The sequence below is a fragment of the Bos indicus x Bos taurus genome, chromosome 1 (genome assembly GCF_003369695.1).
Source record: "Bos indicus x Bos taurus breed Angus x Brahman F1 hybrid chromosome 1, Bos_hybrid_MaternalHap_v2.0, whole genome shotgun sequence".
Lineage (NCBI taxonomy): Eukaryota > Metazoa > Chordata > Mammalia > Artiodactyla > Bovidae > Bos > Bos indicus x Bos taurus.
Genome location: NC_040076.1, coordinates 63,904,160 through 63,929,695, shown reverse-complemented (window position 1 = coordinate 63,929,695; position 25,536 = coordinate 63,904,160). Strand labels below are relative to the sequence as shown.

Genomic DNA, 25,536 nt, shown 5'->3' with positions numbered 1-25,536 from the left:
TCGAGTTATGCGTTAGATTTATTCGTCCTCTATCTCTTTAATTAAAATGTAAGTTTCATGAGAACCTTGTGGCTCAGCTGGTAAAGAATCCATCCACAATACGGAAGACCTGGGTTTTATCCCTGAGTTGGGAAGATCTCCTGGAGAAGGGAAAAGCTATCCACACCAGTATTCTGACCTGGAGAATTCCATGGACTTCCATGGGGTGGCAAAGAGTAGGACACGACTGAGCGACTTTCACTTTTCATGAGAACAAGGATTTTATCTGACTTGCTTACCAAGCACCTGGAACTGTGCCTGCCTAGTATAGACAGCAGGTGCTCAAGAGATGTTAGTTGCATTAAGTGAGTAAGTGAATGAATCTGTATTTTGCTTTGCATTTAAAAATGCCAACCCTGTGTACGAGACAGCAAAAGAGACACTGATGTATGGAACAGTCTTATGGACTCTGTGGGAGAGGGAGAGGGTGGGAAGATTTGGGAGAATGGCATTGAAACATGTAAAATATCATGTATGAAACGAGATGCCAGTCCAGGTTCAATGCACGATACTGGATGCTTGGGGCTAGTGCACTGGGACAACCCAGAGGGATGGTATGGGGAGGGAGGAGGGAGGAGGGTTCAGGATGGGGAGCACATGTATACCTGTGATGGATTCATTTTGATATTTGGCAAAACTAATACAATTATGTAAAGTTTAAAAATAAAATAAAATTTTAAAAAAATCAACAGTGTAAGATGACACACAAACACAAAATTCTTAATTGTAATGAATTAAGGGGAGATTAGGGAGAAGGAAACTCTCAAAAAAAAAAGACTCCAGGGAATGATTTTTAAAAATTGATAAACATTGCCCAGGCTCGTAAGTCCAGCATTGTGGGAGCCCAGTAGAACTTATTTAGAGGAGGCTTTTACTTACTCTTCTCACTTTACCCCCTTTCTGCCTTTGACTCTTAAGTGAATAGCGTCTCTGATAAAACGTCTTTGAAAAGTCAGCTTCCTTCTATTTGGATTAGGGGATTGCTTAAGCAAGGAGATCTGAAGGTCTGATTGCTCTTATAAAGCCTTTTAACCAATTCTGTTTTCAGTTTCCCCTGATAACCATTATCTTCAATTCCTGAACTTTTCTAGTGTTTTGTGATACAAATTGGCATTTTTTTCTTGGCCTCCCCTTCTGTAGATGCTCAGCAAAGTGGAGCAAGTTGGAACTCAAGCCTCCTCTTATCATCCTTCTTCCATCTTCCAACATTTTGTTGATCTCTTCTTTGCTATTATCTCTTCAGTTTTCTTTTCTTATGTATTTATCCTTTTTAAAAAGTTATTTTTTTATGTCATCCTAGTGGCTTTTGAGATCCACTATGTTTATCATAAGTTATACAACTTTTTTTTTTTCAGTGAAACGAAAAGAAAATATAATTTAATTATGTTTTATATTGTTAGGGCATTTGTTGGAAATTACCACACACAAATCATTTTAATTTTACCCAATTGTATTTGCTGTATAATAAAAATTCCATTTCATATAACACTCATTCTGCCTTATATCTTTCCTAGGGGGTGTGTTTCTTTTAGGTCAAAGCTGGGAATGTTGGGGAAAGTCATTTAAGAACTTAAACCTTGTTGGGCTGCACCCTACAGGCCTGCAATTCTTGTAGTTGCCCAGCCGTAAGACCAAATAAAGCACCCAGAGATTAAAAAAAAAAAAAAAATGCCAGAAAGCCCCACTTTGGGCCACACTTCCAGGGCAATACCATCCGAGGACCAAACCTCCTCCATGGGGAGCATCAGCTTTACTGAGACAACTCCCCTCACCTTTCAGCTCCTGGAGAGGTGACTGATCAGCCTGGTTTGCCTGAGACTGCGGAGGAGTGTCCTGGAACTCGGGACTTTTCTGAGTTAAAAGTGGGCGAGTCCCTGGCAAACCAGGACAATTGGCTGCTGCCGCGTTGGCAGACATCTTGAGCTCACAGCCAGGCAGCCTCCCCCTGATGCCACACACCAGTGGTCCACTCTCATCGACACTTCAGATGACGTGTGTGGGCCAACCAACCCGCCAGCCAATGTTTACTGGTCAAGAGTCAGCATTCTCCAGTAGCTGGAGAGCAGGGAAAGGAAACACAAAAATCAGTAAAATAAATATGCTTTCTGTCCTTAGGAGGCTTACAGTTTAATGAGGGAGACGGATACGCAAAGATGTTATTTCAATTCAAAATGTAATGCCTCTTTAAACTGCCTTCTCTAAAAACCCTAAATCAGCAAGCAACTTTTCTCTGTCTTGGGTTTAGTTATTTTAGTTGAATCAATCTGATCCAAATTGATTTTTTTCCTAAAATGAACTTTTTTCTGATAAAAATAAAATGTAGTAGGTTTAACGGTTGCTTCCAAAGATATCAGGTCCTAATCTCAAGAACCTGTAAATGTTACCTTATTTGGAAAAAGAGTCTTTGCAGGTGTGATTAAAGCTTTTGAAATAAGGAGAGTCTCGTGGATTATCCAATATGTATGTGTGCATTCAGTTGTGTCCGACTCTTTGTGACCCCGTGAGCTGCAGAGCCCACCAGGCTCCTCTGTCCACTGCCTTCTCCAGGCAAGAATACAGGAGTGGGTTGCCATTTCCTTCTCCAGAGGATCTTCCTGACCCAGGGATCAAACTCTCATCTCTTGGGCCTCTGGCAGTGGCAGGCAGATTCTTTACCACTAGCGCCACCTGGTGGGCCCTTAAAAGAGGGAGGCAGAAGGAGATAAGACAGACTGGAGAAGGCAGAGTGATCATGGAGGCAGAGATGTGGCCACAAGCCAAGGCATGCCAGCAGCCACCAGAAGCTGGAGGAGGCAAGAAACAGGTTTCCCCCTAGAGTCTCTGTAATGATCCATGGCCCTGCTGACACCTTGATATCAGCCCAGTGAAACTGATTTCAGATTTCTGGACTCTGGAACTGTGCGAGAATAACTTTCTATTGTTTAAGCCACCAAGCTTGTGGTAATTTGTTACTGCAGCCACATAAAACTAATACATGTACTTAAAGGAAATAAAAATCATGTGCCATCTCACCACCCAGACATAGCTACTGTTAACCTACTTACAGTGAACTCTAAAAGAAGCAATCTGCCCGGGGCTTCCCAGCACCAAAGATGAACACTGCCATCATCTCCTATTTATTGTATATACTGCTTTTTTCCATTTAACTTTGTATTGTGGTCAGCAAATAGTCTTCAGAAATATGACTTTTCATGGCTACACAGGATTTAAAACAATAGATTTATTATCATTTATTTAACCCTTCCCTTATTGTTGGACATGTAGATACTCCCTAATTTTGTTACTGTTACTAAGGCAGTGAAATATTTGTAAATCAATTTATTCATGTGCACATCTGATTATTATCTTAGAATGGAGTCTGGGAATAGAATTACCGTATTAAAAAAATATGAGCATTTTAGGACTCTTGATAGTAATTTCAAATGACTTGCTGGATGTCTAGCCAATTTACACTTGCAACAGGAAACTATGACAGAGCCAGTGTCACCACAGGCTTGGCAACATGAAATACTAACATTAAAAACATTTTTTTAAAACGAAAATACATTTTTTTCTAATATATTTATACTTTTAAAATAACTATGTTTCTTTACAAATTGCCTGTTGAAGTTCTTTGCTCATTTGTTTAGCAGGGTGTTGTGTGTTTTTTCTTCTTTATTGATATGTAGGAGTTTTATTGGAGAAGGCAATGGCACCCACTCCAGTACTCTTGCCTGGAAAATCCCATGGATGGAGGAGCCTGGTAGGCTGCAGTCCATGGGGTCTCTAAGAGTCGGACACGACTGAGCGACTTCACGTTCTCTTTTCACTTTCCTGCATTGGAGAAGGAAATGGCAACCCACTCCAGTGTTCTTGCCTGGAGAATCCCAGGGACGGTGGAGCCTGGTGGGCTGCTATCTATGGGGTCGCACAGAGTCGGACATGACTGAAGCGACTTAGCGGCAGCAGGAGTTTTATATAATTAAAAAATATTCATCTCCTGTCATCTTTATTATAAATATTTTCCATAGTTGGTCATTCACCTTTTAATTTTGTTAATGTACTTTTAATGTAGAAAAATCTAATATTTATGTAGTTTAGTTTGTTAAATTTGTCTTTGGTGACTTTTTTCCTTTGCTTTTGTTCTTAGAAAATCCTTCACCTGAAATCTGTTAAATGGTAAGAATGTAACAACTTGACTTCTCCCCTCTCCCATCACTTAGCCAATTTTCCTAACATTGTTTATTGAATTGTTCCTTCATTAGTTTGGGATGTTTTCTGTATTTCATATTAAGTTATTTAATACCTGAGCCTATTGAAGAGCTGTTAAACCTATTTTAAAAACAGTGTGGCTGGTCTGAGACAGAATGTTAAGTCTTTACTTCCATTTACTATCTGTACAAACCCAGGCAAGAGTCACTTGAGCCTCAATTTACTCATCTGTTCAGTTCAGTCACTCAGTCGTGTCCAACTCTTTGCGACCCCATGAATCGCAGCACGCCAGACCTCCCTGTCCATCACCAACTCCCAGAGTTCACTGAGACTCACGTCCATCAAGTCAGTGATGCCATCCAGCCATCTCATCCTCTGTCGTCCCCTTCTCCTCCTGCCCCCAATCCCTCCCAGCATCAGGGTCTTTTCCCATGAGTCAACTCTTCGCATCAGGTGGCCAAAGTACTGGAGTTTCAGCTTTAGCATCATTCCTTCCAAAGAAATCCCAGGGCTGATCTCCTTCAGAATGGACTGGTTGGATCTCCTTGCAGTCCAAGGGACTCTCAGGAGTCTTCTCCAACACCACAGTTCAAAAGTAAGTAAGAGATAGTAAAACCTATTTCACAGAGTTATTTTGAGGATTGAACGAAATAATATTTGTAATAAGCTTATCACATAGTAAGCACTAAGTAGCAGAAATCATCATCATTAATTCATTAATATTTTTCTAATTCTATTATATTCCACTGAAATGTTATTCCACTTCATCTGTGCAAGTAAGTTTAAATAAATCATTGTAAGAATGTATGACAATGTAATAGGGCTGTTCCCATGTCCCCAGAAAAGGTTTGCTTATATTTTCATAATTCATCACTGTGATTTAGAGAAATCACTCAACTATAAATTCAGTGATAGTCACGAGATCCTACCTATGTACAGCTCACCTGTCACAACAAAACATCTTTTATTTCTTAGTGTCCTTAAACTATGTTTAAATACAATGTTAAGTTCTCTTGAGATTTGATGGCAAGTGGACAGTAACATTGCTTTGATATTTTCCGTTGCCGTGGAAGACAGAATGATTAGCAGTGTCGGGGAACAGAAGCAGGGAGAGATAAACATGGATTTCATTTTGACCCTATAAACAAGATCTAAGAAGAAAGCTGTATTTCTGAAATTTCTAGACAAGAATTCCTATCTATCTCTAATTATCATAGAATTAAATTTAATTAAAATAAGTTGGACTCATTCAGCTATTTAACATGTGACGATGTCGTCTTATTTAAGGATGAAACTAGTATACTGTACTAAGATTAAGAAAGTCTTATGCACAAACTAAAACAACAATAAGATACATTTTTGGTTGATTGAGATTGGCAAACAATTTAGTAAATTAAAAATACTCAGTGTTGGCAAGGCTGCAGGAAAAAGAACATTCTTGTGTCTCTGCAGAACTTGGCAATATGTGACAAAATTTTAAATAAGATCCTTTTACTTAGTAAATCCACTCCTGTGATTTTTTTCCATAAGGATATAAACAGAAAAAAGTATAAGGATATATGTACAAAAATGTTTACTATAATGTTGCTTTTAAAAGTAAAGTGTTAAGAAACAAAATGTCTAAATATCCATCAGTAGGAATCTGGTTTAAGAAATCACTGTGTATATGAGAGAATACCCTGTAAAAATAGTGTCTCTCTCTATTTTTTACCATGAAAGGATGGTCAAATTGTTGAATTAGCACTGTTCCGTAACATCAGAATGTATTGAATAGTACTGAGGAACAAAAGTAGGGAGAGAGAAAGGGAGATACAGAGAGAGAGAGAGAGACAGACAGACAGACAGATCTGTAAGGGTATCTTCTGAAATGTGAATAGCACTCATTAACTCCTATATAATTTCAAATTAAAGAATATTTATATATCCAAAATAGGTTTATTACAAGAGACATAAGAAAGAATCTTTCCCATTAGAGCCTTGGTCTGGTCCTTACCGATAATTACAAGTCTTCCATAAACTTAATTTCAAACATCCCCTCTGACCACCCTACTTCAACAGTTTACTGATTTCACTGGGATGAATGATCCATTATTTTTTCATTGTTGCCCGCCTTAGGCCCTCCTTTCTCTTCTTATCCAGACAAAATTCTATGGTCAATTATTTTAATCACTCACTTGCACACACTCTGATCTCCCTCCCCTTCTTTTTCTAGCTGAGCCTCAACCTTGGTTAAACCCAACTCTTCACCTACTCAGCACCTCTCCTACCCCCATCACAGCCAAATGTTCAAGCCCTATTTTTAAGGTTGACACTACAGACATGCTCTAAGCATTTATTCTCCTTTTCCTGTGGGGGTGGGATTTGGTGATGCTGCAACTGCTAGGTAGGCGTTCTGCTCTTGCCCATTCGTCCTCCACCACCCAACTCACTAGCCCAATCTACACTCCCTCTTAGCTGCTTTTTCCAGAATCTTCTCTCTCCTCAGCTTTCCGACTTCTCTCTTGATTTCTGTTTATTCTCTCTCCCCTCTCTACCCACCCACTTCTTTATACAACTCCCAACAGAAACACAGAAGGAACAGCCTGAAATGAATTAATCATGGAGGTAGCATCTGAAGTCTCAGGTTCCTATTCTGTTTGGGGATAGAGTGTGACTTTGGGTCAGTCACTTCATTCTCTGCTTCTTTGTTTCCTTCCTATCTATGGACGCACATTTGGTTACATAAATATGGAGATGGTTTAAGCTAGCTCATGCAAGCAAACAAACATTCTGAAAATTTAAGATAGGAAAGATATAGCAAACAGTCCCACCACCCTGCTTTCCTCACAATACCATCCTAATTCCATCACCAAGATAATGGCAACCAGCTGGTAAGTATTATTATTGTAATTTTAGTGCTGAAACTTTCTTTGGCCCATCCATGCATCCCACCCAGTAACCATAATGGAAATCCAAACACTTACCGTGAATTTCTCATAGAGCTCATAAGTCAGGAGGGGGTTGGGCAGCTCCCGAAAGTAGAGCTTGCAGAGGGAGCCCACACAGTGGATGTCCTGGAGGTACACTTCCCTTGTCAGATCTGGACATTGATCTGAGCCAAACTCCTGCCTGAAACAACACAGACAGAGACATAACAATCCCAGGAACATGTGTTCCATGTCAGCAGCTACTTGGGCTGCTTAGAGGGTAAAAAGACCCTAAACTGCTGATCTGACCATATTTTTGACCTTGATTCAAAAAGACCTTCTATTCCAGGCCCAAGAAAACTACAAAACATTTCCACTTCAGGTCTGGGTCTTCCCTGCAGAAGCTGCTGTAATGAGAAAGACATAATCCCATTTACAAATGGATTTCTCATGGCATTATGTCTGTAGTTTCAACCGTGAACAGTGAAGAAATATGAAAACAATTTTCCAAAAACCCTGTTGAGATTTAAGTTTTTCCAAAATATTGTTCTAAATGAACTTCTCTCTCTTGGAGGAGAAACCAAACCCAGGGTGAGTCAGATTGTTATCATTCATGTCCACATATTCATGTCAGCCAACTGTTTTATCTGGAGACTCAAACTCAAGGTCTGAGAACTTCAATCAACTCTCTCTTTGATACTGAATGGAAACTTCTAGGCTGCCTGACAGTGACTCCCACAGGGCAAATAAGCTTATAAATAATCTTCTTAAACACTCTATAGTGGGGTGTTTGAGAACATCATCAGATTCCAGGCCTCATTTCTAACTGAAAAAACATTTCTGAGCATGATTAATGAATATACTGCCTCAAATGGTATATATTTGCAAGTTAAAATTTATTTAAAAGATGATAAATCTGAGCATTAATACAGAAGAGAAGTTAGGTTTTTGAGAGTATTCATTTAGTCGGACAAGAAGTGACAACGGCAACTGGACTCTCAAAACCAGCATCTGGAAACAGCTTGCTGCCCCTTCTCCTGTGGTTCTGCCCCTTTAACAAAGAGAAGGGAAATCCCTGATGCTGTCAGAACCTGAAAGGGACTGAGTGAGACCTTGAAAAGAAAACCATGCAGTGGCCTCGTAAATTCACAGGCATGTGTTTTTTTTACAAGGGCAGAACACAAACAACTTAGAGCTTATTCATCTAGTTAGCCAAAAATTTCCCTTGTCAAGGCTAAGGTCAGTCCTTAAGTGAAAAAGAATTGGCCATTGTCCAAGTGTCCTTCCACAATACCACCTACTGTGCGGTATGTTTCAGAGCTGAGAGTAGACCAATGCTTGCTGTTGAAACTCTGAAAAATATCACATGAGTAAACTAGTGAACTGATGTAAGCACACAGATCTGTTCAAATCTATGGCTGCAAAAAACCAGTTATTTTTAAAATAGTTATCACTTCTCCGGGAGTAAAAAGGATGTTTTATGCCTGTGGTATAGTTTTATGACAATTGAGATTTGAGGAGGAGGGGCAAAAAACTGAATAGGAGGAGGAAGATAAAAATCAATTACCTGCACAATGTAAAATTTACATATTAATCTTGTAACAATGTTTTATTTTAAAAGTCTACATTTGCAACTAAAGAATATGTAATAAATATGTTAAAATGTATTCTTTTGTATTAAAGAACAATATTTAAAATACATAAACCTATTATTTTAGTCCTAGTACACTATATATTATATATAAAGTACATATTCTCTCTATATATACCTATGTGTGTGTGCTAAGTTGCTTCAGTCGTGTCCAGCTCTTTGTGATGCTGGACTGTAGCCACCAGGCTCCTCTGTCCATAGGCTTCTCCAGGCAAGAATACTGGAGTGGGTTGCCATGCCCTCCTCCAGGGGATCTTCCAGATTCAGGGATCCAAGCCACATCTTTTATGTCTCCTGCACTGGCAGGCAAGTTCTTTACCATTAGTGCCTATATTGTATATAATGTATATATTCTATATATACATTACATATACTACTTTTATTTTACAGCTATAATATCAATACATATTTGAAGATTACAGTCCTTTTAATTAAAAAAATTCTGGGATACATTATAGAATTGTTTAGGATAAATCCATAGAATTGGAAATTGTTCCCCTATCAGTAATTTCAGAAATACAGGCATCAATTACAGAAATGCACAATCATGCAGACATCTGATTTTTTGACCAGATGAAACTATCAAATGTTGAGTGTGTGTCAACAGAAAAACTCACATTGACCTTTAAGTTCTGAATATCATGTAATGGGGATCTGAGCTTTGGATAGGCAAGTGAGTAATAATAAATCATTTTTCCCCAGCTTGTAATTTAAATCATTTGAGTTCAGCTGAATCCACCTAAAAAGAATAAATCTGGTGCAATAGGAACAGATTAAAAGCCCTCAGGAGTTTCTGTTGGAAGGAATTACATCAGATTGGAGTTTCCTGATTAGATTAAGAACAGTTAGGCATCTGAAAACATTAGCACTTGATCTTGTGCCCTGACATCCTTCCCTCAATCCCTTCAGTCTTTAGTACTCCCAACGCCTGCAGATAGACGTATGGACAGAAGAAGGATCATGGGAGAGTTCTTTGGGGGCGATTCTTGGGCTTACCTTAGCCGTTGTATGTTTGAGGTGACTCCTGAAAGCCGATAAATTCCATCCACAATTCCGTGAGTCTCTATAAATTCTGCACAGCTCTTCAATACATATGGAACTATGCAAAGGAAAAGAAAAAAGCATTAGGTTTAAGTCTGACTGTCTTTGAGAGATAGGCTTTTAAAAATCCAGGTAACTTTAAAGAGAAGTATGGAACGCATATGAGTTACAAGTGGAAACAATTACGTTTAAATGGGAGATGATGTTCTTTGGTATTTAAAAAAAAAAATCATAGGGTTTTGTTAAAGTTGGAAAATGCGTGTGTTTTAAGAGTTAGGTCTTAAAGAATTTGAAAAATATGCAAACACTTGGATTTTTGAAACCAGCAGTGACCTTGGAAATCCCACAACTCAGTCTCCTCATTTCACTGATTCTCCCAGTGTGGTCTCCTGACCAACAGCACCAGGCTCTCCTCGGAACTTGTTGGGAGTGCAGATTCCCAGGCCCCACTCCAGACCCACTGAACGGGAAATTCTGGAGGTGGTGCTCAGCAATCTGTGTTTTAAAAAGCCTTCCAGGTGACCCCTGTGATAAAATTAGAGAACTCTTGCCTATTCTACACATGAGGAAGCCAAGGGGCAGGTAAATTTATTTACCTCACTTAAGAGTACTTGTTGCTTGCAAAATGTAATTAATATATGGAAAGATGCTTATGATGCACCTGTCTACCTATGATGTGGATAGGTAAAAGAAAAACAAGGCACAAAATCAAATCTATGTTGTGAATTCAGCTATGTTTAGAAAACTGCAAAGGGAAAAAAGACTGTTAGAAGGTGATTTAACAGTTAAAGTGGTTTTTTTTTTAAAGGTGAGAACCACCCCCTACTTCACCACCACCAAATGGGTCAAAGAGTCATTGATTGAATGGACCTCATAAAAGGGACCGACATGGCCTCTTGAATTCCTGCCACTCCATAAGTCCAGTGTCTGGTAGAAGGGTCTGGCTGTGCTCTTCTCTCCTCGGGGCTGGACCTGACCAGCCCGGCCAGCTCAGTGACCCAGAATGGAAGCCACAGGCCCTCTGAATGGCATGGAGAGACTGGCAAGTCACTTGCCACTTTGTCCTTAGGCAGACCCACCTGAGGTCCCTCTGTGAGCGTGCTGTGGATGGGATGGAACTACCAAAGCCTCAGGTGCTGAAGTCTTCCGGCATAGAGGTAGGATGGAAACTCCATTACTGCACTGTGCTCACTCCCCCAAAACATACACAACCCATTAATATCTTCAGTTCAGTTCAGTTAATATCTTAGATTAGCCTAATACCAATCTATCAGTGTTTAATGCACTTGATCACACCTGCACACAATTCCAAGCTGTACTAGACCTTTACATGAGTAGATACTAGGCATTCAGACTCAACATTCTTCCTGGATTCTCTAGTACAATACTTTCCACACAACTCCCCCACCATTTCAACTACTAATCATTTTAGGTGCTAAGTAAAACTCATCGTACTTACCATATCCCACCCACCTTTCAAAGACCATGTATCTCCAGAGCCTTTCCCCTCCAGGACACACCCATGTTTTGTCCCTGTCATTCATGACCAACTTACCCCAGGTAGAAAGAGGGCAGGGAGTGAACTTGTGGTTGGAACTATTGAGGCCAGAGACCACAGAGGTGGAACTACTCCCTATGAATGAATACAGGGTGGGAGTGGGGTGTGGTACATGAGGGGCTGTGAGTGTTCACAGGGGTCCAGAGTCCCTGCCTGGCTTCAAGCAGAAGAGCTTTACTTTCATATATCTTATGAAAAAGGTTCTCGATGAAATTTTTGTCTCCTAACCTTGTGCCTCGAAATATATTTTATAAATAAATAAGTAAATGGCAAACAGTTCCAATGCTTAAAAAATTTGTCTTGTTTAAAAACAGATCCTTATTGTGCACAACAGGTTGACTCTTTCTCCACCACACCAAGCTGTTGTTCTGTAGCCTGCCACGGGTAGTCATGATGGAGAGTCCACGTTTGGACTCCAAAGTGCCTCTTGAAACCTTGGGCAAAATATGCAGTAACTCTGTTTCTTAATTTCCACATCTGTAAAATGAGGATAACAGTGATATTAACCTCATAGCTAGGACTGAAATAATTGTTAACACTTAGCACAGACCCTGGAATATAGTATGCATTCTACAATGACAGTTGTTTCTGTGTGAAGCTTCTGTATGATGTAAGCTTATCATTTGTGAGATGCAGTCTTGGTGAAAACTGTGCTACCTCCCATCTGGTAGGCAGTGGGGCAGAGCTGACCAGCTGCTTACAAGTTCACATTCACCTCCACTATGCGGAATGGGTTTTGCATCCCTCTATGGTTCTGTGTTTCTATTTGAAGTGATTTTGCTCACCTGACGCCACTTTTCTATGCACTGAGGTGTATCTTCATAAAACAAAGGCAGCGGATCCCAACAGGGTACAGATTTTGTTAGATTTCTGAACTATGCATGCCCTTGATGTGTTTCTCAGTGTGTGTTGGTACCAAGGAATGTGGCTGTTGCAGGTCACAGGTGGACTTTAGCGCTTGGGGACAATCCCAAGGAGGACTCAAAGACGAAAGCCTCAGCCTCGAAGGGCCTTTACAAAGAACACTCCACAGAAGGGCAGTGCAGGGTCACAAGTCTGTCTTATCCCCTTCTCAAAGAGCCACCTCCCAGCACCAGGGCACTCCGCCGCAGCCCCTCAGGCTCTGTTTGTTTTCAAGGTGAGGAAAACACATTCCCGGATGGAGCCTCTGCCATAAATTTACTCTGGCTTCAATACAAAGGCCCTAGAACCTCTCGTCCACAGCTCTGTTTAAACAGGAGGCAATTTTAAAACAATCCAAGGGAAAAGGCCATGGTCCCAGTCCCTGAGGAGTGCTGGCCTTCCTGGATTCTCGTCTCGGGTCAAGTTGGAAGATGCAGGAATTCTCCGTCACTCACACTGAATGGGAAAGGAGCCACTTGATCTCTGTGACCATCCAGCTCTAGAGCCAGAGCAGAGCACTTCTCAGACTGTGGTCCCGAAGAGGGCCAGCAACGGTAGCTGCCTCACAAGTGCCTCAACACTGAAGCTGAAGACTCACTGTCTAGACCAGTGATCCTCATACTTTAACATGGATACAACCCCCTGGGATCTTGTGAACATGCAGATTCCAACAGGAGGGTGGGAGTCAAGAATCTGCGTTTCTGACAAATTCCCAGGTGATTCAGATACAGCCAATCTGTAGCCCATGCTCAGGGTAGCAATGTTCTAACTGACGGGTGGTATTTCAGAGGCTTACTAAGAGTTTATTCTCAAAGTTTCAGAATTCTTTAGCCTATTGTTCCTGGGGTCCAATAAAATTGGGGACAACCTAGGATTCTGGACAGGATAAAAGCTTGAAACAAAATAGCTGAGTAGTTAGAGATGGAAAGAAAGTGTCCATTGTCTATTTAGGTTGCCATTGGAGGTTGCAGTCACAGAGCTAGTTCTGTGGGATTTACCATGGACCCAAAGAACTTCAAGTCCCCTCCTACAGAGGGGCACACAGTTGCTGATTATGATATAATGCTGTAACTTCTTTGAATTGTTGCACTGATGGTTCTCTAAGTCCTTTTCTTGTTTTGTTTTTTCTGGATCAGCGATCTTAAACGTTAAATTTTAATTTGAGTACAAAATAAATCTTGAGGTGGTTTTCTATGATGGAAAAGAGCACTTTGATTTACACTTTACAGTTTACAAATGTTTGAAAGTCCTTTGTTTCATTCGATCCAACTTGGTACAACTAAAAGACATTGTATACTTGTAAATAAATGTGGGGGTAGTCTCCTCAATTCTGAACCTCTTCAAGGGTTTAGGGAAGAAAAGGCCAGCAGTCAAATCATTTCTTTGAATCCCCGCTAGAGGTAACGTCTGCTAAGCTACCCTAGCTCCCTGCATGGCCAGGATCTAACCAGATCTGGCGATGGAGAGTGGAAAAAGCACAGTTTTATTTGGTCAGTTATGTGGTCTTGGCAACCACATTCTTTTACAGTGCAAACTTCATTTGTGTGTCAGAGAAACATGGCATTCCCCGCTCCCCATTCTGGATTTTTGTTCAGGTCTTGGGCTGCTCAGATTTCATTTCCTCTCTGGGTGCTGCATCCCTAATCTTCAAGGTAAAGTCTAGTGGTGCAAACATTCAATGGACTGCTACTCAACAATAACTAAGAATGATATAGCATATGGGTGACAGAAGCCATATGATTCCATCCACACAGAACCGGAGAAAATGCAAACCAATTTATAGTGGGAGAAAGCAGGAAGAGGCAGGACTGCAGAGGGGCTGAGAACACTTGGGGCATGATGGATACATTCATCATCTTGATTGAAGTAATAGAAAAGACCAAGGATCACTGGTGGATAAAGAACTGATACTTGCAAAGGGAAAGGCAAAGAGAGACAAGTGGCTGAACAGGGAAAAAAGCTCTGAGACTCTTCTGCTGGGCACAGGGGAGGAAGGGAGGGAGGGCTTCAAGTAGTTCTCCTGTGCTGTGAATGAGCCCGCTCTACGAGGGCAGTTTTTCAAGAGATGAAATAAAGATTTAAATCCCTTGGAGAAGGAAATGGCAACCCACTCCAGTACTCTTGCCTGGAAAATCCCATGGACGGAGGAGCCTGGTAGACTACAGTCCATGGGGTCGCAAAGAGTTGGACACGACTGAGCTGCTTCACTTTCTTTCACTTTCTGTTATTCTTGGGAGTTAGCAGAGAACTTCCTAGCTTTCCATCCCCCAGGAATCCAAGAGCTGTCAGAGCGGCTCCCGTGCTTCTCCCGCTGCCAGTTCCCACTCTGTATTGCTGCTCCCTCCTTCCTCAGGCCCAGGACTCCAACTCCGGTGCTTTCCTCAGCTTCTGTGGGTCTTGGCTTGGCTAAGAGGTCTCTGTCCTTCTACAATTCTCCTTCTTTGATTGCCTCCCCCCGCCCTTTAGTTCTTATTCCTTCTCTCTGTTTTAACTTCTTTCTACTCCCTTCCTCCTGGCCTAATGTAGAATTACAGAGTTTGTGGTGTTTATTTTTTAAAGTATAATGTTTTCTGTTTTTTTACAAAAGCAAATTAACTGCTTTCTAATTTTCCAAGGGGAAAAAAAGTTTAAGTATGCCCTGTCTTCCTTGGAGTAGTTTCTTCTTTTGTTCTTTTAACCTTAAAATTGAGATACAAATCAAATGTCATAAAGTTCACCCTTTTCAAGCACACAATTAAGTGGTTTTCAGTATATTGACAGAGTTAAGCAATCATCACATTTCAGAACATTTTCATTACTCCAATTCCAGAACATTTCTCTACATACAAGGTTATTCATTGCAGCGATATTTGTAATAGCATGAGATACTCCATCAATAGGAAGCTATTTATATAAATTATAGAATAGCCGTATAATGGAATACTATATAGTCATCAAAAGAATGAGAAACCTTCATGTACTGATATACATGAAGCATTCTCCAAGATAAATTGTTAAGCAAAAAGAATGAGGTACAGATCAGTGTAGTAGTATGCTAACATTTGTTTTTTAAAAAGAGAGAATAAAAGAATAGCTATAAAATCCTTTGTACATGCATTAAATATCTATGGAAGGACACATAAAAAAGTGATAACTTTAGTTGCCTGCAGGAAAATGAACTGGGAAGCTGGAGTCAGGGCTATGAGTAAGAAGGAGACTCTTCATTATATACTTTTTATACTTTTGAATTTTGAACTATAAGAATATATTACCTTTCCCCAATTTTTTTCATAAAAACCCAATTCAACAAATACTTCCTGCAAATCTGTTCTCACCCAGCAGGTGCTCAGTGTTGCCTGAAACTATGTCATCTCCAGCTCTAGGGACAGTGAAGATGGCATTGTCTTATTCACCTAAAATAGACTTGAAAACACAAGCACTTAAAATGTTTTGCCAAACAAGGGATTGGTCATTACTGTCCAGATAAGTTTTCAGTGCCCCATTGATATCTGGGTCCTTCAAAGAAGAAAACACTTTTTATGTATCATGAAATAATAGTACTGCATAAGGTGCTGTTTTTCTCTTTTAGTAGCCTTCTCCATAATCATAGCCAATCCACAAAACAAGTAAAATTCTTGATTTTGAAAATGTGAAATATGATTCTCAGAGAGGTTATGTAAGTTGCCCTGCATCACACAGCTAGTAGATGCCAAGTACACCTATCTGATTCAAACCCTCCTTGTCAGGAAGACAGGTTCCATGAGTTAGTGGCCAGGTATAGAGGCACCATTTAACCATTTAAGGAGAACTGTTTGATTCCTTGCTCTTGACTACCAAAATGTCTGAAATTCTACCATTGCAGTCCCTACCTTATGGTGGTGATGGCTTTAGGTCAATTGTATTTGACAAGGAAGCCAAGAAGACTCAATGGAGAAAAGACAGTCTGGGAAAATTGGCACTGGGAAAATTGGATACTCACATGTAGAAAATCAAACTAGACCTGTATCTTATACCACTCACAAACATTAACTTAAAATGGACTAAAGACATGAAACCATGGAACTCCTAGAAGAAGACATTGGAAAAAAGCTCCTTGACATGGGCCTTGGCAATGACATTTTTGGCTATAACATCTAAAGCACAAGCAACAAAATAAAAGATAAACGGGCAGGACTACATCAAATTAAAAAGGCTCTGCACGACAAAGGAAACAACCAACAGAGTGAAAAGACAACCTATGGAATGGGAAAAGATATTTTGTAAACCATGTATCTGGTAAGAGGTTAATATCCAAAACATAAAAAGAACTCAAACAACTCAATAGTAAAAAACTGAATAATACAGTCAAAAAACGGGAGAAAGATCTGGATGGACACTTTTCCAAAGAAAATATACAAAAGGCCAACAGATACATGAAAAATGCTCAACATCACTAGCCATTAGAAAAATGCTAATTAAAACCATAATGAGATATCACCTCATGTTAGAATGACCATAATCAAAAAGATAAGAGATAGATGCTGACAAGGATGTGGAGAAAAGGGAATGCTTGTGCACTGTTACTGAGATTATAACCTGCTATAGCCACTATGAAAAACAGTATGGATCTTCAGAAAATTAAAAATATTAACAAAATTGCCATATGATCTAGTAATTACACTAATGGAAATATATCCAAAGGAAACAAAAACACTAACTTGAAAAGATACCTGCACCACTCAGTTCACAGTAGCATTATTAACAATAGTCAAGACATGGAAACAACATGCGTCTCTCAAGATGATCCGATAAATAAGCTGTGGCACACATACATAACAGAATAATATTCAGCCATAAAAACAAGGAAATTATGCCATCTGTGACAACATGGATGAACCTTGAGGGCATGATGCTAAGTGAAACAAGTCAGACAGAGAAAGACCAATACTGTACGATCTCACTTATATGTGGATTCTAAGGAAAAAAAAGAAACTCATAGAAAAAGAGATCAGATTTGTGGCTATCAGAGGCAGGGATGGGGGAGGTGGAGGGAAGGAACTGGAGAAAGGTGGTCAAAAGGTACAAATTTCCAATCACAAGATACATAAGTACTAGAGTTATAGTGGACAGTATGAAGATTATAGTTAACATTGCTATACAGCATATATGAAAATTAAGAGAGTAAATCCTAAGTGTTCTCATCATAAGGAAAAATTTTTTTCTTTTCTTTCTCTTTATATCTATACAAGATGATGAGTGATAACTAAACTTACCGTGGTAATCACTTGTCAACATATGTAAGTCAAACCATTATGCTGTACACCTTAAACTTAAATACAGTGGAGTATGTCAATTACTGGCTTCCCAGATGGCTTATTGGTAAAGAATCGACCTGCTAATGTAGGATACGCGGGTTCGATCCCTGGTTTGGAAAGATCCCCTGGAGGAGGAAATGGCAACCTGCTCCAGTATTCTTGCCTGGAAAATTCCATGGACAGAGGAGCCTGGCAGGCTACAGTCCATGAGGTTGCAGAGAGTCGGACACGACTAAGCACAGTTACACACGTATCAATTATATCTCAATAAAACCTGGGGAAAATAATAAAAAATGAAAAAGATACACAAATATAAAGAGCAAAGAGTGACTGTACTGTCCCTTTTACACAACATGCCTCAGTATCTTAAACAGTGAAAGAGACACACACTGAAAAGTTAATAGCATGTTTTTACTTTTCTATAGTCTTTATTTTGCTTTTCTGAATTTTCTATAGTGAGGATGAGGTACAAATAATTTTTTTAAAGAATAGGTTTTTAAAAAAAATAAGTTTCAGTAAAGAAGCCAAAGAGCTTTCTAAAGTTAGTGAGGCAATTTCTCTATGTTTGTTGAAGTCCTTCCCAATGACCCTGGGAGGGAATTACTCCTGGTTAAATAGAAGTATTTACCTATGCTGCTGGCCTGGTGTGGCCGAGGACTAACTGCACCACGGCCAGGGGAGGCTGCTGACGTCAGACTGCATCAGGGAGGCCCCTCCTCTCCTCCCCTCCAGGCTCTCAGCTCCCAAGTCAAGACGGTTCTTTCCCACAGAAGCATCCAGGTCCTCCCTCTGGCCCACACCCTCACTCATCCCACCGAGCCCTCTGGTCTCTACTGTCGATATGCCCAGTGCTCCCAGCGACAGTGATTCTCCTTCCATCAAAAGCACATGTACTGAGAGTCTATCCTGCCTAAGGGACAAAAAGGTGATAAGATCTTTGCTCACGAGAAAGCAAGAAGTGAAGAGACAATTCCTGTGCACCTACTATGTGCGGACCCCTGGGCTCACCACTTTGATGCATTATTTACACTCAGTGCAATCCTCCCAACCACTTTCTGAGGAAGGTATGTCCTTGTTTTATATTAATAAACAAGGAAACTGAAGTTCAGAGGCGTTAAGCAACTCAGCCAGTAGGAAAAGACCAAGCAAAATATCTTAAGTGCCCTTGAGAGGCACAAAAATGTGACAGCATTTCTTCTAAAAGGTTACACAAAGATGGGGGAAGTCAGGCAGGGTTTCTAGGTGTTGATCAAGAACAGGAAATTGTGTGCATTACAGAGAGCTGACAGTAGCAGAGGAACTTCGTTAGAGAGGACTGAGGCAGGATCTCACCCCGGCGCCTCACGATGCTGTGAGATCACTGGATAAAGAAGGACCTACAAGGCTATGCAATAAGAACTCTGACATTGGTTCCCAGAGGGTGATTTGAGATGCTGTGATGTGATTAGATACAATGTGATGCAATATATACTGCGATATACGCAGAAAACGTAGGTAAGCTGCCAGCATAAAATAAGCACTTTGTAAACATTACCCACTTTCTGATGGGAGCTAGGGCAGAGAATGGTATAAACACGGTAGGAAAATAAGAAATAATGTGGTGAATTCCAGGAATGCTGACTACACCTGTCCAGTGGAGGGGAAGGTAAATTCAGGTAAATAGGGGAAGTTTTGACAGCTAAGGAAGACTATGTTCTGTCTTGAGCTCCACTGCCAGACACACCTTTCTAAAACACTATGATAAAGCCTCCCTACTCTGAAACCATCACTGGCTCCCCACTACCTATAGAATAATGTCCAATCTAGACAGTTGCCTACTCAGAGGTAACCCTGGAATTCTTCCCTTCAAGGGAACAGACTGTTGAGAAAGTTGGGTCAGGGAGCAGGTAATATGAAGGGAGAGTGAAAGTCGCTCAGTCGTGTCTGACTCTTCACAACCCCATGGACTATACAGTCCATGGAATTCTCCAGGCCAGAATACTGGAATGGGTAGCCTTTCCCTTCTCCGGGGGATCTTCCCAACCCAGGTATTGAACCACTGGGGTCTCCCGCATTGGAGGTGGATTCTTTACCAGCTGAACTACCAGGAAAGTCCTATGAAGGGAAGGACTTGCCAAAAACATATCACTCCAACAAGAGAAAATAAGGTGTCCCTTTTGGGTCAGTGTGGAGGACCTCTTACATTTTGCATAAGATGAAAGGGGAGGTGAGACGGCCTACTCTTTTCTGGTTGCTTCTGAAAATTCCTTTAAGAAAGGTCAGTGCTTTTGTGACTCAAAGATAAAAGGCTGGTTGAGGGCAGCCAAGCACCTGGGGCAACACACCATCAGTTAATGAGCAACTGGAAACAGCCTACCAGGGCCTGTCACAGTGGCCTCTGGGGTGTGTTTTGGTTTCGGCGAGGGGAGGGTTGTGACCATGAGGAAGGGTGGAGCTGACTAGAGAACCTGGGTGAGGTGTGATGAGACCATATGGAGAACAAACCTGGAGGAGCCCCACACGGTCTCGGGCTTGGAGCGGGCCCTGCCTGCCTTGTACATAGGAACTGTGCAAGGAATGTCCCTTTGCTGGGAATGTCCCTCTTGTCCCTTGCTGAACATGGGGGTTGCTAGGCTTTGCATAATTTATGAAGACTTTTTTTTGGCTCATCTTTCCTACTGTCTGACTTTGCTCTCAGGGGAGTGTGGAGCAGACATCGCTCACTCCATAAGGCTGCTCACGGATGCCAGAAAGTTCTTCTGGGCATGCCCCAGCACACTCCAAGGCCCAGCTGGGAGCATCAATTCCCTATTATTGCCAACGAATCACTGAACTCATCAGTTTAACTGCATCCAGACCACAGTCAGCTTGGCTCACCCAATCAAGATTTTATTTCCTGGACTAAAGCAGACCCTCTCTTTCTTCCCACCTGCTCCTTGAGATGCCACAGATGGAGGCTCTTTCACAGTGATGGATAAAGAGGATGGCCATGTCTGCCTACAGAGAGTCCCAGGAGGGGGAAGGATGGAGCTGAGTCGGTTAATGAGACAGAAATACGGAAAACAGACCAGCTTCTTGAACTGCATGCTCACTTATACCAGTCATCTTAAGAATGAGGACAATGTAAGCTTTCTTTCTCATCTGAGTTTCTCTAGGCCATCTTATTTTTTTTTTTTCTGCATGCCTTAGTAGGTGATCACGGGATGCACTAACCAAATGCTCTGTGGGGACTCATGCTTAACAGTCAGTTCATTTAATTCTCACAACTCTGAGATGTAGACATTGCTATTCCTTTCATACAGATAGAAAACTAAGGTTTGTTGTGGTTGGATGGCTTGCCCAAGGTCAAACTGTTAGTGGCAAAGCTGGGGTGCAATTATGAGTCTGTCTGGATTCCAAGTTCATGAACTTTCCAGTACGTTGCATAAGCCTAACCTCTACACCAGGGAAACCCAGGCACAGACCAGGCATGAGGAAGAACAGAAAGCTGCAGAAAATTGAGGTGATTGGGTTTTCCCTGGTGGCTCAGACAGTAAAGAATCACCCTGCAATGCCGGAGACCCGGGTTCGATCCTGGGGTTGAAAAGATCCCCTGGTGAAGGAAGAGGCTACCCACTCCAGTATTCTTGCCTGGAGAATTCCACAGACAGAGGAGTCTGGCATAAAGTCCACGGAGTCGCAGAGTCAGACACGACTGAGCGACGAACATTTTCGCTTTCATGTCCGAAAGCAACTTGATGAGAAAGAAGGACTTATGACAAGGAATTAAGAAACCTGGGTTCTAGTCCTGACCTCCAGGTACTAGATTTCAGACCTTTGAGGAGAGTATCCACTATGTCCCCTTTGAGCTACCCCCAGGTGACTCACAGGTACTAGGTGCTAAGTACATATCAGTTAAAACAACATGACCAGTTGTACATACTCGAGCAAAAATATAGCTACTCCCAGCCTCGGGCTTTCATCTGCACAGGCTCAAGTTCTGGATCTAGATTGCTAATGGTCCTTCCAGGTCTAATATCCTGTGACCTGTGAACTTCCTGGATGAAGCTGGGGACAAGCTGGACTGGAAATTAAGAAGCTAGATTTGACCTCTACCTTCGATATTCAGGTCCTCACCCTACTGGTTCTGGTTTATGTCTAGGACTGCTAGAGTAAAACACGCGAGTTCTTGTTAGTTTTGTTTTTGTTTCTTTTTGTATTGTTCATTGACTCCCCAACTTGCCCCATCCATAAGAATAGAAAATTGTATTAACTAAACTTCAATCTCAGCAGGTTTACATGTATCTCTTTGCTTTGGCTGGATTCCTATTAACCCCAGTGCTATTTTGATTATTATGGAGCCTGGAATGGTCCAGGGACTTGGTTTTAAATGGTGCTGAGTTCATTTGAAGGTCCCCCTCGGCTGACGGGACCATGGCCTGAAAGCAAGAAATATCTTCTCTTGCTTGTTGTACCTTCTGGGTCTCCTGGGAGCCTCAGCTTCCTGATGGCTTCCAGATCTCTGGCACCATGGGTTCTTTTCATTTCTAGGTTTTCCTAAAATCGTCTTTGCTAATGAAAAATGGGGAGCATTTAGAAAAAACAACTTCATCGCTGGCCCGCTGTGTCTAAGGGAAGAACAGCCAGGTAGCCCTTATCAGCTTCTCCAGGCACACCCTCTCCTAGCATCCTTTCATTTCCTGTCCAGTATTCCCGAGCCACAGGCAGCCATTGTTTCCAGAACCGCTCTGCTTGGAAGCCCTGGTACCCCGGCCTCCCAGAGCTTCCTGTTGTTACAAGGCCTCTCCTTCCTGCTGAAAACAACAGCATTTGCCTGCCTATGTAACCCTTCTGGGGCAACTCATTTCTACCACGAGAAGAAGGCTGTGGTAGGTTTGTTTTGTGCTTGCCAATACTGGGTGCTCATTAAACTTATTTAGCTTCCCCCACCCCGCCCTTATTATACAAGGGCTACAAGCAGAAAAGAAATTAAATACAGATGAGCAAAAGAAAAGTCACTAAATCTCATGCTTTGCTATTGGCACTTGAGACCTCTTTGGTGTTCATGGTTTAAGACTATGCATCTACATACACAGAGTTTACCCTGGACCCAGGGCCACCCATTCCAAAAGGCTGAAACAGAGGCAGGGAGGTCTGCCTAGAAACCAGCCTCTCGGAGGTTCTCATACATTTGTTTGCAAAAGAGGCTCTAAGGAGCTTAAGGAAAGTGCAGATTCCCAGAGATGCCCCTGCAAAATCTCAGCACTATTCCTGGAGAAACTCTAAAAGAGATCCTCTTAAAAACTCCGCTAAAAAATATGGCAGGAAGGCTTCCCTGGTGATCCAGTGGCTAAGACTCTGCACTCCCCAGTACTGGGGGCCCAGGTTTGATCCTTGTTCAGGGAACTAGATGCCACATGCTGCTACTAAGATCCAGTGCAGCCAAATAAATAAATAAAATTTTAAAAATATGGCAGGAGCTCATGCAGCAACTGAACATAAAGGTTGGGGAGGTGTCAGAGCAGTGACATTGTTGGGACTTTAAGGGCTAGAAGTGAAAGAAAGAAAATGAAGGTTGTTCAGTTGCGTCTGAATCTTTTCAACCCCATGGACTTGTAGCCCTTCAGTTCCTCTGTCCATGGAATTCTGTAGGCAAGAATACTGGAGTGGGTTGCTATTCCCTTCTCCAAGGGATCCTCCCCACCTGGGGGTCGAACCTGGGTCTCCCAGATTGCAGGCAGATTCTTTACCATCTAAGCCACCAGGGAAGCCCTTAAGGGCTAGGAGACTCCCCAATCCATCACCCTGTAGGCTGCCACGATGAACTTTCAAAGACACAGATCTGATTGTGCTTGTCCCTAGGGAAGACCAAGAACCACAGTGGGGACATGCTCGGTTCTTTGTGATCTTTTCCTCTGCGCTAACCTCTCTAGTCACAGCACACTCCTGGTCGGTCCTGAAGTCCATCCCTCATGTGCCCTCTCCTTCTTCTGACTGAGATACACCCCTCAGCCAGATGCTTCATGGTTCTTCAGATTACTTCTCTAGAGCCTTTCCCGTAACCTCAGAGAATAAATCACCAAAAAACAGGACACAATGCTCTGCTGTATTGTCTAGAACTCTAGGCACCATTTTATGAGGCAAATGAAGATCGTCTAATTTCTTTGAGCTTCTGTGTTTTGGCCTTGGGAAGCATAGTTGAGGGATATGATGTAGAGCATTTTGGAGACTAGCATCCCTCCCTTCCCCACTTTTCTCTCTGAATCTCTGACATATCACAACAAAAAGATATGCTCTCCAGAGACTGCACCTTTATCTTTGCAGGGAGAGCATTATTCTTTACACAAAATCAGGCAAAATTAACAGCAATCTGCAGTTTGTTAAAAGGTCAAGGGAAGATGATATCCAAGGTTTTATCCTGGTTTTGCAGCTCATGAATTACTTAGTATTCTCTGAGTGCCTCCTACACAGAACCAGCTTCATGCAGAGGCCAGACACTATAATTCTCCGAACCTGATCACTCCTTTCCTTACTCACCACTCGTAGACCCTCTCTCTCGGCTCTGTCTTTAGAAGTGATCCTCACCAGATATGTTTAAGGCTAAGGCTCAATGATAAAGATGGCATAAAAGATTATTGTCAAAGTTCTGGGCACCTTCTTAGAGGAGGAGGCAGTCAGAAATAATACTTAAAGAACGTAGGCAATTAGTAAAGAAAATACTAATTTACCATGCAGACCTATTTCTAGAGTTAGAGAAGCTGGAAATCAAATACTTCTCTATGCTTTAAATTTCTAACTTTTGTTCTCTTCACTTTTTCCTTAGCAGCTCCCAAACTGGAATTTTCTGGGATTTCTCCGACAATCCAGTGATTAAGACTCAGTGCTTGTACTGCAGGAAGCACGGGTTCGATCTGATCCCTGGTTAAGGAAATATGATCCTGCATGCCTCATGGCAAGGCCAAAAAAAAAAAAAAAGGAATTTTATGCTGCTTTCTTTTTGCTATAGAAAATGTCAGCAGTCAGATCTGATCCAAGGGTAGCCCAAGGATGACAACTTTTAAATGGTAAGGCTCAGATTCTGGACCATTTCCTTGGGTGCACAGAAGGGCTCAGGGAAGCCCCGGGGGTTCTCTGGCAGAGAGCAACAGCTTGTGCTGGAAGTAACAGCCTAAAGAGGCTCCAAATGGAGACTGAGTCTCTGCCCAAGCTTGCACACAAGGAGGCCACTGTAAAGCTTCCACGAAAAGAAGAATGACAAGAAACTGGTTTTGTGAAAGATCTGTTAATCAACTATGCTCCAATACTAAAAAAAAAAAAAGATCTGTCAGTATCAATCATAATGAGGAGAACCTAGAAGCAGAGAAATCTTCAGGGAGAGAGTCCAGGCACAGGGTAACTCAACTCCAGATCACCTCCTGTGGTAAGCCATCCCTGATCTCCAAAAGGAGTGAGTGGTCTTAGAGCAACCTGTGCAAAAGTCATACTTGACTGAGTGGGTTTTGTTTTGGTGTTTTTTAAACATCTTTTTTTTTTCTATTCCATAAACTCTATAAGAAGCTATGCCTATTTTGCTCAACTTGTAATGCCCATGATCTTGGCACACAGTCTAGTCCTCAAGCAGCACGTGGAACAAGGCAAAGCTCACACATGGATGGATGATGAAAAGAAAGCCTTGGCCAGGTACATGAACGTCATGTGGACCTTACGTAGGACATGAGAAGATGGCACTGTCTGAGCAAGGACCAGATTAGATGCAGAGTACAGATTTGTCTTCAGGGCTCTTTTCCTTCCCAACTCCATATTTATTTTCTCCTTCACAACTGCCCCATCCTTATGTGCAAGTATCTGCTCCATACCTCATTCCTGTTTTCCATGCTTGGTCAACCAGAATCTTTAGAATTTTGGAATGTCAGAATTGGAAGGGACCTTAAGATCACGTGCTTGATTCAGTGTCAGGAAACTGAGGCTCCAGGTATTTGGAGACTTACCCAAGGTCACTTAGCTGGACAGCGGTAA

General features: G+C 41.6%; 1 protein-coding gene across 2 annotated transcripts in view; it reads right to left on the bottom strand.

Moving 5' to 3' along the window:
- ARHGAP31 (Rho GTPase activating protein 31) overlaps positions 1–25,536 on the bottom strand; it is a 122,571-nt gene that overhangs the window by 43,124 nt on the left and 53,911 nt on the right. The window contains exons 1-3 of one of the 2 annotated variants that reach the window (XM_027526673.1): positions 10,015–10,089; positions 9,784–9,886; positions 7,194–7,338 (exon numbers count right to left, since the gene is read on the bottom strand). Coding sequence is in view for 1 of the 2 variants with exons in the window: in XM_027526582.1 (XP_027382383.1) it covers positions 7,194–7,338; positions 9,784–9,886 (248 nt within the window). In the remaining variant the exon portion in view is untranslated. Of the gene's footprint in view, positions 1–7,193; positions 7,339–9,783; positions 9,887–10,014; positions 10,090–25,536 lie in introns of those variants that run through there. The other variant, XM_027526582.1, reaches the window with a different exon arrangement.